At 47.5% G+C, this 19,301-nt stretch overlaps 1 protein-coding gene across 1 annotated transcript in view; it reads left to right on the plus strand.

Moving 5' to 3' along the window:
- The window catches only part of LOC140420961 (succinate--CoA ligase [ADP-forming] subunit beta, mitochondrial-like), a 182,489-nt gene that overhangs the window by 71,201 nt on the left and 91,987 nt on the right, over nt 1-19,301 (plus strand). Inside the window, exon 5 of the mRNA XM_072505164.1 lies at nt 14,728-14,856. Coding sequence (XP_072361265.1) covers nt 14,728-14,856 — 129 coding nt within the window. The remainder of the gene's footprint in view (nt 1-14,727; nt 14,857-19,301) is intronic.

The following is a 19,301-nucleotide window of genomic DNA, read 5'->3' on the forward strand; positions in this document are numbered from 1 at the left end:
CCCACTCAGCATCACCTTTTCCAGACAACTGGGTATGGGCAATAAATAATGTCCTTGAAAGGGGCCTCCTATCCTGACGATGAATAATTTAAATAACACAAAGGCCTTCCTATGGCATCATAGAATCCCTAAAGTGCAGAAGGAGGCTAATTGGCCCACCGAGTCTGCAAAGACCCTCTGGAAAAGAGCTTTCCATCCAAGCCCATTTCTCCCGCCGTATCCCAATAACTCCTTAACCTAAACTTCACATCTTTGGACCCTAAGGGGCAACTTAGCACGGCCAATCCACCTCTCGTTTTAATATTTTAAAATTTGAGTAACTAACTTCTACCTTGCTGGAAAACAAATGCTGCTTATAGAATGTGGTAACTTGAGGCCACAAAGAAAGCAGTTGAATGTTGTTTAAAAGAAGGAACTTCTTTATATAAATAACCACGTTTGACAATAACAGTAACTCAGCAGAGCTGTAGTAACAGTAATAGCTATGAAAATGAGAAAAACAGGTCTTGCTTACAGGTCACCCTCTTGCAGACTGAAAAGCCCACACATGCTCAGAATCCTTAGCAGACACCAAAAACAATTATATAGTAGAAAGGCGTATAAGAACACTCTATACTCAAAATGACACTCTAACACAAATGTTATAGGTACATTTGACCACAGTCGTTTTTTCGATTCAAGTTTTAAGAATATAATCTTGCTCTTGTACACACCCCATAAATGATGCAGCAGATTATATTTTCCAGTTTCTCCAAATCTCATGGAATGAGTACGCATGCACAAGTATTGACCATGCCTAAGTGATTTGAATTTGAGAAACCCATGTCCAGTGCTTACCGCCTGCTTTACCCAGCTATGCATACTGACATTTACTTAATAGCACAGTTATATGAGCCAGGGTTGGGGGTGCAGGTGGGATATAAGGGTAATGGTCTGACACACTAGCATACAGATCAGTTTCAAAGTATTTTGTTGGCTTCCATTAGAGAGGAGCTACTGTAATATCAAAGTGAGATCACATAGCCTGGGGGTAAAGCACATCTTATAGGGCATTCTTATTTTTGTAATACTGACTTGAGTTGCAATTCCACTAATTTTAGAACTGCTTTGATGATTTAAATATAGCAAAGTGCATTCACATAGGGATTTCTACAAAGTTTATGCAGTGGAACTTTATAGCCACTGGATGCTTTAGTTGGGATGTTTAAACAGTCTTAGTTCATTCAGATTATGGACAAGAAGACCAAACAGAACAAGATCCGTCAACAATGTACTCGAGTCCTCTTAATACAGTATATTATGAGTTGGCAGTATTCCGAATTCACGTAATAATGGTTCGAAGTTTGTGGTTGTAAGGACGTTGAAATTGTTAACACTGTCAAAACTCAGCAACTTCTGGCTTCTTTCTGTGTATAGTTAAACACCGAAAGCTGGAAGTTGCTGTTAACCCTGTTCCTCCACAGGGTGTGCTGTTGCAGTGTTTGCAAATGAAATCAGCATAGAATCAATAATCACAGATGAATTCAACAGACAATCCATAATCTCTTGCAAATGTCAACTTTTTAAAACAAATTATTCTTATTAAAACTAATGAAAATGTTAAAACTTATTCAATTAAGAATAGCTGTTTTTGATTCATGATTTTTAAACTAAAACAAATAATTTGATTTTTTAAAACTTCGATATTTCCGCTCCTCTCTCAATCCCATTTTTATATCCTAATCCTAAATGATTACAATTAGAAAATTATATTTCATGTTTTTAATTTCCTGCTTAGCTCTCTGAAAACTCTTCAATCTGATTGGCTGATTAACCTGACTGCCCGCCTGGTTGCAGGACATCACAGAATGCCAATCAATTGTGCCCAACTCAAATATCTTTTGGGAGAGGAAATTTACATTCCAGAGCCCATTAAATCTCTGTGGCTAACTTTCTTCAAGACTAGCGACCTGGAGAACAGGTCGAGGAGGACGAATCTTCAGATTCTGGATCTCCCTGAAGGAGTGGAGGGGCCCGATGCCGGGGCATATGTGAGCACGATGCTCAATTCGCTGATGGGCGCGGGAGCTTTCCCGAGGCCCCTGGAGCTGGATGGGGCCCATCGGGTCCTGGCAAGGAGACCCAAAGCCAACGAGCCACCGAGGGCTGTAGTGGTGAGGTTCCACCGCTTTATGGACAGAGAGTGTGTCCTGAGATGGGCCAAAAAAGAGCGGAGCAGCAGGTGGGAGAACATGGAGATCCGAATTTAGCAGGACTGGAGTGCGGAGGTGGCCAAGAAGAGGGCTGCTTTCAACCGGGCTAAGGCGGTGCTCCATCGGAAGGGGGTGCAGTTCGGGATGCTGCAGCCAGCGTGATTTTGGTCACGTTCCAAGATCGGCACCACTATTTTGAAACGCCTGATGAGGCATGGAACTTTATCCAGACTGAAAAGTTGGACTCAAACTGAGGGTTTGTCGTGGGGGGATGTTTACTGTGTTTACTGCGTTTGGGGAATGTACTTATTGTTTTGGTGCTGGGTGGGGATGGGTGAATGGATTTGATGTGGGGGCTGTGGGAGAGTGTGGGCGTTGGTGTTGGAGGGGCAGGGCCCTCGCGGAGAAAGAGGGGGGGTGGAGGCCCGGGGATGGGGAGTTGGGGTAAGGCTGCAAAAAGGAGCTGCGCCAGAGGGGGCGGGGCCAGCTCAGGAAGTGCGGGCTTTTTCACGCGTTAGGGAAGGATGGGGGTGGGGCCGGGGGGAGGGCGGTGCTGGAGAGGAGTGCACACTGACTGCCAAGGGGTGGGGCGACTCTCACACTGGGGGGTCGATGGAATGGCGGGAGAGGCCGGGGTCAGCAGGAGTCAGCTGACTTACGGGAGTGTCATGGGGGGAGCAAAATGGCTAGATGAGGATCTAGTGGGGGGGGGGGGGGGCTGGGTTGCTGCTGCATTGGCCAAAAGGGAGCTGGAAGTAGGAGAGGTAGTCGGGGCAGGAGTCCGCCGCCTGGGGGACTGGAGGGTGTGGGAGGTGCGGGCACATGGCTGGCCTAGGAAAGGAGATGGCTAGTAGGCAGCGGGCGGAGGGAGGGGTGGTCGAGTAGCCCCCAAATCCGGCAGATAACTTGGAATGTGAGGGGCCTGAACAGGCCGGTCATGAGGACCCGGGTGTTCGCGCACTTAAAGGGACTGAAGGCAGACGTGGTTATGCTCCAGGAGATGCATCTGAAGGTGGCAGATCAGGTTAGGCTGAGAAATGGGTAGGGCAGGTCTTTCATTCAGGCTGGATGCGAAGAACAGAGGGGTTGCAATACTGGTGGGGAAACGGGTGTCGTTCGAGGCACTGAATATTGTAGTGGATAATGGAGGTCGATATGTGGTGGTGAGTGGTAGGTTGCAGGGGGTGCGGGTGGTGCTGATGAACGTATATGCCCCGAATTGGGATGATGCCGGATTTATGAAACGCATGCTGGGTCGGATTCCGGATAAGGAGGTAGGAAGCTTGATAATGGGGGGGGGGACTTCAACACGGTGCTGGACCCAGCACTGGACCGTTCTAGGTCCAGGACAGGTAAGAGGCCGGCTGTGGCCAAGGTGCTCGGGGTTTATGGACCAGATGGGGGGAGTGGATCCATGGAGGTTTGCCAGGCCGCTGGCCAGGGAATTTTCCTTCTTTTCCCACATCCATAGAGCCTGCTCCCGGATAGACGTTTTCATTTTGAGTAGGGTGCTAATCCCGAAAGTGGAGGGAACGGAATATTCGGCCATAGCCATCTCGGACCACGCCCGCATTGGGTGGAGCTGGAGTTGGGGGAGGAGAGGGACCAGCGCCCACCGTGGTGCCTCGATGTGGGACTATTGGCGGATGAGTGGGTGTGCGGGCGGGTGCGTGGGTGTATTGAAAGATATTTGGAGGCCAACGACAACGGGGAGGTGCAGATGGGGGTAGTCTGGGAGGCGTTGAAGGTGGTGGTCAGGGGAGAGCTAATCTCCATTAGGGCCCACAGGGAGAGGAGAGAGGGGAGGGGAGGGAGAGGTTGGTGGGGGAGATTCTAAGGGTAGACAGGAGGTATGCAGAGGGCCCCGAGGAGGGGCTACTTAGGGAGTGACGAAACCTCCAGACGGAATTCGACCTGTTGACCACGGGGAAAGCAGAGGCACAATGGAGGAAAGCGTAGGGGGCGACGTATGAGTATGGGGAGAAGGCGGGTCGGATGCTGGCACATCAGCTTCGTAAGAGGGAGGCAGTGAGGGAGATTGGTGGAGTTAAGAATAGAGGGGGGAATACGGTGCGGAGTGCAGTGAGAATAAACAAGGTATTTAGGGACTTCTATGGGGATCTGTACAGGTCTGAGCCCCCAGCGGGGGAGGAGGGGACGCAACGATTCCTAGATCAGCTGACGTTCCCGAGGGTGGAGGAGGAGATGGCTGGTTTGGCGACTCCGATTAGGCTGGAGGAGCTGGTTAAAGGATTGGGGAGCATGCAGGCGGGGAAGGCCCCGGGGCGGATGGGTTCCCGGTTGAATTCTACAGGAAATGCGTGGACCTGCTGGGCCCGTTGCTAGTGAGGACTTTTAATAAGGCGAGGGATGGGGGTGGGGGTGGGGGGGGGGGGACCTGGCCCCCGACAATGTCCAGGGCGCTGATCTCTTTGATCTTGAAGCGGGACAAGGATCTATTGCAATGTGGATCGTATAGACCGATCTCGCTCCTCAATGTTGACGCTAAGTTGCTGGCGAAGGTGCTGGCTACGAGAATTGAGGACTGTGTCCCGGGGGTGATTCATGAGGACCAGACGGGATTTGTGAAGGGTAGGCAGCTAAACACACATGTGCGGAGGTTCCTCAATGTGATTATGATGCCCTCGGTGGAGGGGGAATCGGAGGTAGTGGCAGCTATGGACGCAGAGAAGGCCTTTGATCGGGTGGAATGGGAGTATCTTTGGGAAGTGTTGCGGAGGTTTGGGTTCGGGGAGGGGTTCATCAGTTGGGTCAGGCTGCTATATAGAGCCCCAGTGGCGAGTGTGGCTACGAACCGGCGGAGGTCGGAGTACTTCCGGCTGTACCGGGGGCCGAGGCAGGGGTGCCCCTTATCCCCCTTGTTGTTTGCACTGGCAATTGAGCCATAGGCCATGGCACTGAGGGAGTCCAGGAAATGGAGGGGACTGGTCCGGGGGGGGGGGAGAGGAACACCGGATGTCATTGTATGCCGACGACCTGTTGTTGTATGTGGCGGATCCAGTGGAGGGGATGGCGGAGATCATGCAGAACCTTAGGGAGTTTGGGGACTTTTCGAGGTATAACCTCAACGTAGGGAAGACGTGGTGCATTCAGGGCACCAGGGAAGGGGGATTGATGAGCTACTGCTGAAGAGGGCGGAAAGGAGCTTTCAGTACCTAGGGATCCAAGTAGCTAGGAGTTGGGGGCCCCTGCACCAGCTCAATTTGACGCGGTTGGTGGAGCAGATGGAGGAGGATTTTAAACGATGGGATATGCTGCCACTCTCACTAGCGGGTAGGGTGCAGTCGGCCAAAATGACGGTCCTCCCGAGGTTTCTCTTTGTGTTCCAGTGCCTTCCCATTATGATGCCCAAGGCTTTTTTCAAACGGGTAAGCAGGAGCATCATGGGATTTGTGTGGGCGAATAAGACCCCGAGGGTGAAGAGTGTTTCTGGAGTGTAGCAGGGACAGGGGGGGGGCTGTTGCTGCCGAATTTGTGTGGCTATTATTGGGCAGCCAATGTGGCGATGATCCATAAGTGGGTAATGGAGGGGAGAGGGGGCGGCGTGGAAGAGGCTAGAGATGGCGTCCTGTGTGGGCATGAGCCTGAGGGCGCTGGTGATGGCACCGCTGCCGCTCTCGCCGACAAGGTACACCACGAGTCCGATGGTGGTGGCGACACTGAAGATCTGGGGGCAGTGGGGGCGACACAGGGGCGAGGTGGGAGCCTCGGTTTGGTCCCCGATTCGGGAGAATCATCGGTTCGTCCCGGGAAGGATGGATTGGGGGTTTCGGAGCTGGCATCGGGCAGAGATTAGAAGAATGGGGACCTGTTCATTGATGGGACGTTTGCGAGCCCAGGGGCGCTGGAGGAGAAGTTTGGGCTACCCCCGGGAAAACCTTTCAGGTACATGCAAGTGAGGGTGTTTGTGAGGCGGAAGGTGAGAGAATTCCCGCTGCTTCCGGCACGTGGGATTCAGGACAGGGTGATTTCGGGTGTATGGGTTGGAGAAGGCAAGGTTTTGGCGATTTACCAGGAGCTGAAGGAAGAGGAGGAGGCCTCGGTGGAGGAGTTAAAGGGCAAGTGGGAGGAGGAGCTTGGGGAGCATATAGATGAGGGTCTGTGGGCTAATGCCCTGAGTAGGGTTAATTCTTCCTCCTCTTGCGCCAGGCTCAGCCTAATACAAAGTTACTCACAGAGCGCATATGACAGGTGCGAGGTTGAGTAGGTTCTTTGGGGTGGAGGACAGATGTGGGAGGTGCTCGGGAGCCCGGCAAACCACGTCCATATGTTCTAGTCGTGCCCGGCGCTGAATGGATTTTGGAGGGGTTTTGCGAGGACTATGTCCAAGGTGGTGAACGCCCGGGTTCAAGCCGAGCTGGGGATTAGCATTATTTGGGGTATCGGATGAGCCGGGAGTGCAGGAGGCGAAAGAGGCCGGTATTCTGCCCTTTTCGTCCCTGGTAGCCCGGCGGAGGATTTTGCTACTATGGAAAGATGCAAATTCCCCTAGTGTGGAAGCTTGGATCAATGACATGACAGGGTTCATCAAGCTGGAGAGGATAAAGTTTGCATTGCTAATCACTATAAGGCATCATGTATTCACAACTTAAACCTGGACACCACCTGCGAGGTAGCCCGTGATTAAGGTGCAAGGACTCCTTGAAGGTGAGCCTCAGGAAATGTGGCATGTACACAAAAGACTGCGAGAAAAACACACAAGAATGAACTACCTGGGGAGCAATCTCAAGTTGTGGCATTGTTTCCCTCCAACAGCAAATAATACAGGCAGCTTTGGACAAAAGGGAAGCTAGAAAGACTGGGCAGTCCTAAATCTGACAACGCATTCTTGCCCTTGCTCTGGAAAGGCATGGAGGTCTGCAATGGTGCTTGACAGCCATGTTAGAATGCACAACTGATGACTCCATGGATGCAAGAAATGGCCATCTTCAGGATCAGTTAATGGGCAGGGATAAGGGCCATTTTTAAGTTAGCAGGCTGGAAGGAGTGCTAAAATGATCAGTGCAATTTGTAAGGGATTGGGAGATCGTGTGAAACTGACAACCAGCGGCGTCTTCCACCCCAGTATCCTCCATTTCTGCCATTGCTTGTTTCCCCCCCCCCCCCCCACACACACACACACATTCCGTGCCATCCGACATGCCCTGCCCCGGCTGCATGGGGTGCCTCTGCTCACTCGACCCCAGATGACCGCATGTAACATTACCTGGAATGTGCGCTGGTGCCTCCCTCTGGTCACTGAAATGTCCCCGATGCTGGGGCCAAGCTCCAGGGTGCTCAGATGTTGGGTGCTGCATCCGTGGTGTTGCCTCCCGCAGTGTTCAGACACAGTGTCCAGGCATTACTGTCTGATTGGGATGCTAGGCAGTAACTCCCACATGCAGATTTCACCGATGGAGTGGATCGGTTAAATTGCAAACAGGTCGACACCTGGCGCGATCCTCAATTTTGACAACTCCCACAATTTAGCGGCCTCGTCGCGCTCTCACTTAAGCGCAATGCGGCCATTAAATCGCACCCAATGTCTCCAACTATTTACTCCCCAGAAAACCACCTTAATCTAAACAAAAGTCCATTAGCCCAAGCTTTTACGATGCTTTAATTGCACACCTGGCTCCCAAAAAGACTTGCTGGCTTGCAAACCGGGATTTTTAAAAACACCACTGCAGCAGTCATGAACACACTAACCCAGGCTTTTAACACTGACTGCACCAAATGACAATACCATTTATCTGAAATTCCTACACTCATCACACAATGCTGTTCTGGCCTTTGTCCTTCTCGTCCAACAGCACATGGGTAGATTAGGCAACTATGCTCATGCTAACTTTGTTGATTTTTCTTCAGCTTTTAATACCATGCAACATGCAGGCATTTTGAAAAACTGAAAAACGTTTATGTCAATCCTGCTCTCCTACTTTGGATCAGTGATTTCCTTCACAACAGGATCCAACAGGTGTTAGTCCCTGGGATTTACTCAGAGTTGATGTTAATGAATACTGGATCTCCTCAGTACTGTCACCTTCACTTTTCATCCTCCATGCGAATGATTTTCGATCCAGAATACAACAAAATAATGGTACTAAAGTATGCAAATAATGTGGTACTTGTGAGTCTCATCAGGATTGATGAAGTAAACTATAGGGACCCTTTAGAAGTTTGTAAGATGGTGCAATAACAATTCTCCTAAACTGAATGAAAACAAAACAAAATAAATTATGATAGACTTTTGGAAAAAGCCAGTTAATATTGTATCTGTGAAGATTCATGATTTGAACCTTAGTTACTAGCTCCAAGTATCCAGGTTTTAAAGTAGATGATAAATTGAATTGGAGGGAAGAGTGTGCAAAGGCGGTGATCAAGGGACATACACAATTATACTACCTCAGAAAATAGATATGTTTTCGAGTAGATCCTTCAATCATGAGACTCTTCTATACGGCTGTAATTAAGAGTGCTATCTATTTTTGAATGTCTCGCCTGGTTTTGCTGTGGTCAGAAAGCAAACTCTTTAAGGGTACAGAGATTATTGAACAAGCAGGAAAGGTATTTGATAAGCAGATCTTTATTGATGAAATCTGCTCTTTAAAGATTTTGTTGAAAGCGAGGAGCATCATCAACAATGAGAATGACCCCCTGTCTTAGTATTGCTGTTGGATGTGTTGAAGGAAAAATCTACCATCCCTCAGATGCAGGACAAATCAGTTCCTGGAATTGCTTCTGCGTTTTTCCATAAGAAGTTTTAACAGGAGTTTGATGTATGGACAGGTGTCTGCACTCAGGCTGGGACTTTGACTAATTATTTTAATGCATTGAAATTTTTAAATATATATTTAATTAAAGTCAGACCTAGGTGATAGGGTCATTTTCTTTCTTTTATTAATAATTATTTTCAACAAATGAGCAATGTATCCAAGATGAATTTCTGTACAGATGATTAAGTGAAGAGACTGAATAAAAGAACGACTTCCATTTATAGAGCACTTTCCACAGCTACCGGATGTCTCAAAGCTCTTTACAAACAATGAAGCACTTTTGAAATGAAGTCACTGTTGTATTTTAGGAAATATGGCAGTCAATTTGCACACAGCAAAATCCCACAAGCAGAAAGAACAAAGAACAGTACAGCACAGGAACAGGCTCTTTGACCCTCCAAGCCTTTACTGATCGCATGTCCTAACTAGACCAACTGCCTGTATCCTTCTATACCCCGTCTGTTCATGTATCCATCTAGATAAGTTTTAATGGTCGCTAACGTATCTACCTCAACCAGCTCACTTGGCAGTGCATTCCAGGCCACCACCACCCTCTGTGTAAAAAAAATCCCCTGCACACCTCCACTGAACCTATCCTCCCTCACCTTGAACTTGTAATCATGCTCCTTTGTTGAGATTATATATGGCTGAGGTAGACAAATCTTTGGTCTCTGAGGGAAATCTTTGGTCTCTCAGGGAATCGAGGGATATGGGGAGTGGGAAGGAATGTGGGGCTGTGGCAAAAGATCGACCATGAGCATATTGAATGGAGCAGTGAGCACAAGGACTATATGGCCTACTTCTGCTCCTATTTCTTAAGTTCTTATCATATAAAAGTTGAGAGTTAATGGCAAAGTGAGATTACAGTTGGAGTACTCTGTGCGGTTTGGGAACACTACAGAAAGAATGTTAAAACAACAGAGAAGTAACAACGTACAATAACTGCTATACTGCCTCGTGATAAAATAATAGAAAAACCTCATCAAGGACAATTGATTACAGCAAAAGAGATGAAGAGGTCATTTTGATAGGGTTGCTTAAAATTATTAAAGAATAGGTTAGAGTACTGAAAAACTGATTTTGTTTTCTAGTGTTAAAAAAAGGTTAGCATAAGGGGAAATAGACATAGGGTTTATAAACAAAGGATTTTAATACAAGAAATTTGTGACAAGAGGACTGGACATTTGTTTCAGATACGGCTGTGAAGGTGTGCAATGTGCCAATGATGGTAATGATTGACGCAGATACCGTGTCACCATTTAACAGTTTAATAGATGGTTGAAAGAAAGAGGGATAAAAGCATTTGACAATAGGGCAGGCAGGTGGGATTAGGACTACCACTCGTAGAGGATAAGTACCAATGCTGAATAGATTGGACAAAGTGGCTGTTTCTATGTTGTAATTTCTGAGTAATTCTGTGAAACTGTGGATTAGCGGATCTGCTTTTTCAGTTATTACAACATCCTAAATCCCCTGCTTTGTGTTAAACGTGTAGCTTCATATGCTACAAATTGGGAAAAATAAAAATAAAAAATGAAATTGGGATAAAATAAAAAGGAAAATTGGTAAGAGCAGCTGGGATACCCTCACATTTAACATCAGCGGGGTTCTTAACAAAAGTACATGATTTTAGGATATCTGAGCCCTTTTTTCCACTTGCATCATTATTTGATGATCGAAGTTAATTCATTTTATCATGTGAATTCATTATTTTATTCATTCATTCATCTTTGACCTATAAGTCCGGTTTGTAATAGTCGATAATAACCCAGTGACTTGTTAGGTACAAAAGCAAAATACTGCGGATGCTAAAAATCTGAAATAAAAAGAAAATTATGGAAATGCTCAGCAGGTCAGGCAGCATTTGTGGAGATAGAGAAACAGTTAACATTCCAGGCCGATGATCTTTCATTAGAACCCTGATCAGAATTCTGGTGTAAGCTTATTTTCTGCCTCCACCGAAGCTACCAGATCTTTTGTGCGTTTCCAGCTTGTAAGATGCCTTAAATTGCAATTATCAGAAAATAGTTGGAAAGGACCTTGGGGAAACACCTAAGTATTCCTTAGCTATCTAGACAAGATGAACCAGTCATACTGTTACCATGGCTAATCTAGATTTACCTGGCACCAGGTGCTAATTGAAAATAGCTGGCAGTTTCAAAATTTGTTCAATCTACATATCCAGAATTTTAACGTCGCCATTGCTGATCTTCTTACAATTCAGGAATGTGGTTAAGAGTTAGGAGGCTATTTGTCTATGAAGGGCATCACAGCTCAGCACGATCCTGCACTCAATGGGTGCGATTCTCCGGCCTCGTTACACCCTCGCTCAAGCAAAATTAGGCCGGTGCATAGCGGGAGAAACCAAAAATGAGAAATGGCAAGTGATCTACTCCCATAGGCGAAATCGGGAACTCGCCTTAGCGTGGCAAGAAACAAATTATCACTACTTAAGCCCTATTTCCGTACAATTAATGGGAGCCACCCCATATCCAATGGCCTCCTGTCATTCAGCGGCCTCCCCAGCAAGTGGTCACACTGGCGCCGATTAGTACTCCTTTTGAAAAACCTGGCAGAAGAGGGCTTCTGTGGGGAGCCACGGTGAGTAGACATCTTTGCTCACAGGCAAAGAGCCATGGGGTGCTGGGAGTGCCACCCCAGTAGGGGGTGGGGGAACCCTCAGCTGGGAGTAGGGGACCCTCCGCAGGGGTGGGTCCCTATAGGAGGGTGGAGGGGAGGCACTGGAGGGGGACAACCGGGGCCACTCAGTCGCGGCACCATCATGCCAACCCCTGGATGGTGTGTACCTGTTCCGAGGGCAACCTTTGTCCCTCTCCGTCTGCCCCAACGACCACCCATAACCCTCACCGACTGCTGAGGCATCTGATCGTGCGGCTGAAGTCTACTGCTAATAGGGAATTGGCAATCGTAATTAAGTGAGCAATTCACACATCCCAAGTGTATTCCTGTGGGTGGGCGGGTCATGTAGCATCTGGGAGCCCAATCACATACTGATGCCTGGACACTGCCTGAACAGGGAGGCAACACCACACACACACACACACACACACACACACACACACACACACACACACTAGCCAACATCTGAAAACCCAGGGGATAGGTCACAGCTCCAGGGATATGTCCACGCCTGAGGGTGGGTAGGTACCACGGGGAGGAAGAGATGCCTGGAGAGATGACCAAAGGATTGGAGGTCAGCCCGCTTTGCGGAAGAAAGTGAAAGAGGCATCATAATGGTTATGCACAAGGTTTTTAATGTGTACTACAAGTCCTGTGTCTCCCGATAGTGCAGCTCCCCAACCCTCACCCTACCTCGTACCCACCCCCCTCCCCCGATGCCCTCAGTGATCCTCGATGAGCTTTGCCTTCCTAGCTCTACTGCTATGTCTAGGTGTCTCCCCAGGATACACATCCGAGGTGGAGGCAGCCAACTGCTTTCTTCGTCCCGTGGCTTTCAATGTCCCTGGCGGGCATCCTCTGGGGGCTCTGAGGCTGGAGGGCCCCGCCATGCCGCCCTTCCCGTGTGCTGACTTTGAGACGCAGCCTCATCAGAGGTGTGGAACTCGGGTGATCTGGTGGCCAACGTCGCCACTCCATGCGACTGATCCGGGTTGGTACCCAGAGCCGTCTCCTCCCGTTTGGTGCCCATAGGACCCTGGGGTTCACCTTGGGATGGAAGGGAAGCTGGTTCACGCACCAGCTGCCCCTGCATCATCTGACTCTGCCAGATCTGACGGTTCCCCATGGTCTGCACCATCATGTTGGTGCCCTCGGCGATGCTCTTCAGTGATTGGGACATGCTCTGCAGCGCCTTGGCAATGCCCATCTTTGACAAGCTCTGCAGTGCCTCGGTCATGCCCCTCGGAGAGCGGGACATGTTCCACAGAACTTCATCAAGGTCAGCCATGGCCGTCACCGACTGTGTGACGCCTTGGACACCTTCACTAATGCTGTTGACGTTGTGCACCAGGTTCTCCACTGCGTTCGCCACCTTAGCAGTGTTGGCCCCGGTGCCAAACATTGCTGACGTCATATCCTGTGCTCCTAGCCTCTGGGTCTCTTCCAAGCAGCTATGGATCTGCTGCAATGACGCTGCCATCTCCCACTAATGTCCTGGCCGCTCCCTATCATCACTATCAGCTACGGGTACCTCTCTACCACAGGTTCAGCATTAGGCTGGGACCCAGCTGGATCCTGGGATCCAGCAGCCCTCCGACTGGTGGTTCCTGCATCCATCTGATGTGCATCAGCAGCAGTGTTGTGCTTACCAGATTGTGCCCCCAAAGTCTGTCCACTAACTTGTCCCACCGAGATGTGTGTATCGGTGCTGGTGGAGGGTGGATATGACAGCTGTGCCGCAACTATAACGGTTGCATTCTCAGAACTCTCCTCCGAGTTGGTCTCGTGGGAGACAGGAGAGGGAGCCGCTCGGAATGGGCTGGCGCTGACGGTTGGAGGACCTGTGTAAGGCTCACCTTCTGTGACCCTCAGAGGAACAGGACATCCCTCCTGGTCTCCACTGCATCTAGGAGCCTACCCAGGTCAGCATCCCCGAATCTTGGGGCCGGTCTCCTTCGCGCCATTATTGTGAGCTGGCTGTGGCTGGCTGAGCAAGTGCTGCTCGACCTTGTTAACGGGCGGCTGGTGAGCGCGCGGTACCCGGCGAATCAGCTGGCAAGCCGACATTTGCGATGAGAAGCCCGTGAGGCCTCATTAAGTGGACCAATTAACATTGAATTGTATTGCCGGCCTCGCTGGGCTGAGCGCCAGGAAGCTCGCAGCAATTCCCGTTCACTACCACACTTAGAATTTTTTACTGGAGAATTGCACCCATAGTTTGTACCCAATTATGTTTTTCTAATTAAGGGGTAATTTAGCGTGACCAATCCACCTAACCTGCACATCTTTGGGTTGTGGGGGTGAAACACACGTCGACACGGGAAGAATGTGCAAACTCCACACGGACAGTGACCCAGCGCCGGAATTTGAACCCGGGTCCTCAGCACCCTAGGCAGCAGTGCTAACCACTGTTCCACATGCCGCCCCTATGTGCCAACTGTCTGTACATTCGTACTTTCCAGTAGCGTTCACATAGCAGCAATGCCCTGTTTTTTTTCCTCCATACCTAAGAACACTGGATTGATTATAACGTTGCTGCCCTAGCTCATAATAGATTGTTGTTCAAACTTGGAACATTATGATCTGTCTAACTTACTGCCAACTTGCTGATTCCTTTACTGACCAACCCATCGGGGAAGATAAAGTTTCTCCTGTTTGTTTTTGGTGGTGGGGGAAGTGTTTCTTACAAATTTTCCCTGGTACCTTTACTCTCCTCTGCTGTTAGAGTTTAATTCTTGCTCTGGATGCAGTGACATTGGTCCTGCAAATCTTCTGGTAACTCACCCAAATAAGCTTTGGTGCTGAGTGTTGTCTGGGGTCACCACAGCTTCGCCTGTTACCACTTGAAATCCATATAATGCACTTTAATATGTATGGCGCGATTGCGATGCAGACTGAGGGACCTTGGTTGATATTTCCCCCTTCCTTTTCTCCTTTCTCCCAAGCACCCAATCCCATCACCCCCAGCTAAAACAAATGACTTCACACGGGCACACCACACTATGCACTTAAGTACAGAACCCGAAAAGGAATGATCTTTTATCTATAGTTAAAAAGAAAACTTCCCATGAGTTTGTGGGATATCTTTGTTAAATGTGTTCTGATTGTTTTTCTCAAAGGGCCCTGTTCTTATCGGCAGCAGTCATGGAGGGGTAAACATTGAAGATGTGGCAGCAGAGACTCCAGACGCCATTATCAAGGAACCTGTGGACATTATGGAGGGAATTAAAAGGGAGCAGGCTTTCAAGGTACTGCTGCTTATCTATTTGATAAAGGAATGCAGAAGTAAGCATTTTGACTGCTCATTAAACTAATATCATTTGATTTTGGTTCTAGAGAATTTTTCACCTCCCACCAAAATGGTAGCAGATTATAAATACCCAAATGGTGTTTTTCATTCTTTTAAAATGATTATGGTCAGAATACAAGCATTCTGAAATGAATTTAGTTCTAAGTAATTAAATGTAGATGCAGATGTGTTCTTTCGCTTGCTTCCTACACAGCCTTTATTTGGTTCAATCTCCAGCAAGACAACATTGGAGAAAGAAACTTAAAAATAAATTGAACTGTGGGTGATGACAAGTAGACTGTCTACAATAAATTTGTACTTCAGAAATAATTTCAGCAAGTTTAAATAGGAGATCAGAGAAGGAGGTAAAAGTAGCAAACAAGAAACAAAACTGCCAGCTCCTACATGCTCTAGTTAAACCTTAATGTACATTACTGCAAAGACGATTATACGTTCAAATTTGTATTTCTTCTCAATGTCATGGCCATTTTCTTTTCGAAAAAAAGTTTGAGCTATATTAATATGGAATTCTTTTTAAACCGTCAGTTTTTTTGCCACGTATTAAGCTGAGGGGTAGAACATTTCCATTTCAGGCTTGTTTTGGCATAAGACAAATCATGGACAATACAATAAACAGTACAAAGCAGCGTTTTTCAAACTTTTTTCCCCCCAAGACTCCCTTTTATCAACCGGCCAACATTTGCCACCCTCACCGGCTGACCATCGCGACCCACGCCAGCTGATCTTGGCGACACACGCCATATTGACTTACCTTTAATGCAAAGGAGGAGCGTGCTTGGTCCTCATGATCTCATTCCAGTCAGGTTCACAGGAGGAGAGGGCAATGTGCATATCAGGTGCAGAGATCAGCCAGTTCTTTTTGCCGGCTTCATATTTTTTAAGAACGGAAAATCTAACTTTGCACATGTGTGTCACCGTGAAGGGCAATAGCAACAAAATGCTTGTTTTACTCAGCACTGGATATTCCTGGGAGATATGACTACAGAATGTGAACAGGCTCATGGGCTTTTTGCATGTTTTTAATGTGCTGTCACAGGCCAGGTACAGCAGCTTTTGTCTTTTCATTTGGAGTCAGCTGTAAGTTAATAACTGACTGCACACAACTGCATTTTAGCTCATTTTAAAGCAGGTAGCGGCCGACATGCTCAATTTGAATGCTGGTAGCGGCATTCCGCGCTACTCCCCTGCATGGCACCACTATGGGAACGCCACAACCAAACGCTCCGCGACCTTCCCGACACCAGCCCGCAACCCACCCACGGGCCACGACCCACACTTTGAGTAACCCTGGCATAGAGGAACGCTCCACTCCTGCTGTATGCAAACAATTTGTCTCAGCCTTACTGCTGGCAGCATATTCTCTAAAGTCTAGCATGGTATTTTTGTCATTTGTTAGCCAAACAACCCTTTGGTCTAATTGAGTGAGATAGGCTGTTTGATGCAGAGTTTTGAATTGGAGGCTGAAACTGCTCAAATTCCTTTCACACAGGGTCTTTTCAGTCCAGGCTAGATTTTAACTCAAATCTCCAGAAGTGGAAGGTTGCTGTCTAATCCAATTCAAAGGCCAGTTCCTGTCCATTTTTATTGGTTGATTAATATATTGGGCCAAATCTTTCGCGGAGTGGCAATCACTGTGGGATTGCCAGTCCCCTTCTTTTTACTTACCTGAGACAGCACATTTCTCATCCAGACTTCCGGCCCAGGCTTGCTGAGAAGTGTGCAGCATAGCTGCTCTTGGAGGCATTCAATAGAGTGCGGGATAGTTGTGGGAACTGAAAGCATGCCCCTCTTTTATAGCACTGGCTGTCATAAACTGTTAAGTTTAAAGGTCACGGCCACTGTGCCCGGCCAGAAGCGAAGTATGTAATGGGAGCAATTGGGTGATTGCAGGGAGTTGAGTGGTTTGGGGTTGTGGGTTGGGAAGTCAGGGTTGAGATTTACTGGGCGCGGTGTTAGGGGGAAGTCAGGAGGTCGGAGGGACAGAGGGGTAGTCGTGATGTGGCGGGATAGGGCGCACAGAAAGGTGGTGGAGGTTAGTGTGGGGCAACTGGGGAGGGGTGGGTGGTCAGGAGGATAGTCAGGTTCTGGTTGGGTGCTAAGAAGGAGAGCGGGTGGCTTTAGTATCACAATTAGATGTGGTTTTAATTCTTCTAACCTTTCCTGGCTAACTATTCTACTGAGAGAGTCAAAACCTGTGCACAAAACCTGTGCAGTGCATCTTCTGGAGTAACTCCAGGATATGACCCTCTGGGCAACAGAAGGTATGCGCCATTATTTAAGTAGGAAAAAGCACCACCTTTGGTAAGTATTAGCTTGAAAATTCTGTTCGAGCTGCACAGATTTGGGAGTACTGCACAGAGGCGACTTGGGAATTGCCTAGAATTGCCTAGTTCTTTTTTAAATATGTTTATATTGGATTTTGCATTTAACTTGTAATAACATTGCTAAATAAAGATTTAAATCATAAAAAAAAGAGAACAAACGTTCCAAAGGCAGCACCTAAAATGAAAATGGGGAAACGGGGTGGTCCGGTATAAATACATAGGAAACCTATCTACAGATTTGAGGCCTGTCAGCATTCGGCCCTCAGTAATTTGTTAACCCAACTGCACTGTTTCACAATTTCAATGTGGCCCCATGGTACGAAAACATACCAGGAGCTTGTTTGAGGCTCTCCCCCCTTTGGTGCCCCTTGATCCTTCTGCCCTGCTTGTCCTGTGCTCTGGGTGGTGTCTTCTCTGGTGTCTCCTCTTCCCCCCCCCTTCATCTTTTGTCTGTTTCTTTCTCGCCACAAGTGGGCAAGGCTCTATCTTCAGCCCCACCACAAACCATGGACATGGCCTCGAAAAAGGTGGCCTAGTATCCGACAAGTCTGAGACATGACCAGTACGTGTGGGCGTGGTTGGCCACACCTCCTTAGCACCGTTCACATTTGTCCTCCACCTCCGGAAAGAACCCACTCATGCGTATTCTGGTCAAGTGCGCCCTGTGCACTACCTTTAGCTGCGTTAGGCTCAGGCCTGCGCAGGAGGAGGTGAAGTTCGCCCTATACAGTACTTTCATCCAGAGTCCTCCCCCAATCTCCATGATGAGTTCTCCCTCCCACTTTTCCCTTGTCTCATCTAGTGATGAGCGTATCTCCTCCAGTAGCTGTCCATACATGTCAGCATTGTTACCGTCCCCTCCTTCTTTACCACCTCCATCAGGCTCAACAGGTTCCATTTGTGGTTCTGTGTCCAGTCATGGGCTATTTGGATCATAATAGTTGACCTTAGTAATTGATTCATAATAGCACTCTGCGTGCACCTGTACCAGATATAGACTGCAGGGGTTCTAGAAGGCGACTCCCCATCACTTTCCTGAGGGCTGTTAGGGATGGGCAATAAATGACACCACACCCCAATAATGAAAAAAAAACATTTTATTAGCATTTGCCATAAACAAAAACACACATAGTAAGTAATTGTAATAGATATTTAATTACTAATTTCTTCAAAGTCACGCTTGAGAGGTAAAGTAAATTTATATTTTGTGCCAGTACCTTGCAAAATACTTCATTACATGTAAATAGTCTCAAAGGTTCTCAAGAGACAATTGAATGACCCAGATAGCATTAGTGAAATGAAATTGGAAATCATGAGAATTTGAAGGGCATTTCAATGTAAACTCAAGTTGCACTCAAAAACAAATAAACTTTTACTTTATCAAAACAAAGCTGTACTATTTCAAATAGTTAAATTTATATTTTTTAAATGAAAGATGAGAAGAAATTGGTCTGTCTTTTTGTAGTTCCTTCAGTGTTTTTTTTAGCTGCATTACACCCCCACCCTTATCACAATCAAAAGAATGGCCAGCAAATATGTCAGCTTAAATAAATTTACTGTTTTTTCTTACCACAGTACTCATATCTGCGACCTGTTTTTGAGACCAAATGAATGATGAGATGTGACAGAATTAAGCCTTTTTGTCTAGTTTAGCTAGGTGATAGTTCCTTTTAATGGTTATACTGTATAAGAAGTTAAAAGACCAGCTGCATTCAGGACATGGCCCCAGCCATATTCGATGCAAGTAATACGAGGCCTGACCTGTGTTTCGATGTTTGAGGGATTAGCCAAGGTTTGTGTATAATTCAAGGTTATCTTTTGAATTTAGTTGACAGTTATTCAGGGGCTGGTTTAGCACACTGGGCTAAATAGCTGACTTGCAATGCAGAACAAGGCAGCAGCGTGGGTTCAAATCCCGTACCGGCCTCCCCGAACAGGCGCTGGAATGTGGCGACTAGGGGCTTTTCACAGTAACTTCATTGAAGCCTATTTGTGACAATAAGCTATTATTATTAGTATTATCATTATTATTATTGTATGTGAATTTAATGTCTAGGGG

Source organism: Scyliorhinus torazame, chromosome 5 (genome assembly GCF_047496885.1).
Source record: "Scyliorhinus torazame isolate Kashiwa2021f chromosome 5, sScyTor2.1, whole genome shotgun sequence".
Classification (NCBI taxonomy): Eukaryota; Metazoa; Chordata; class Chondrichthyes; order Carcharhiniformes; family Scyliorhinidae; genus Scyliorhinus; species Scyliorhinus torazame.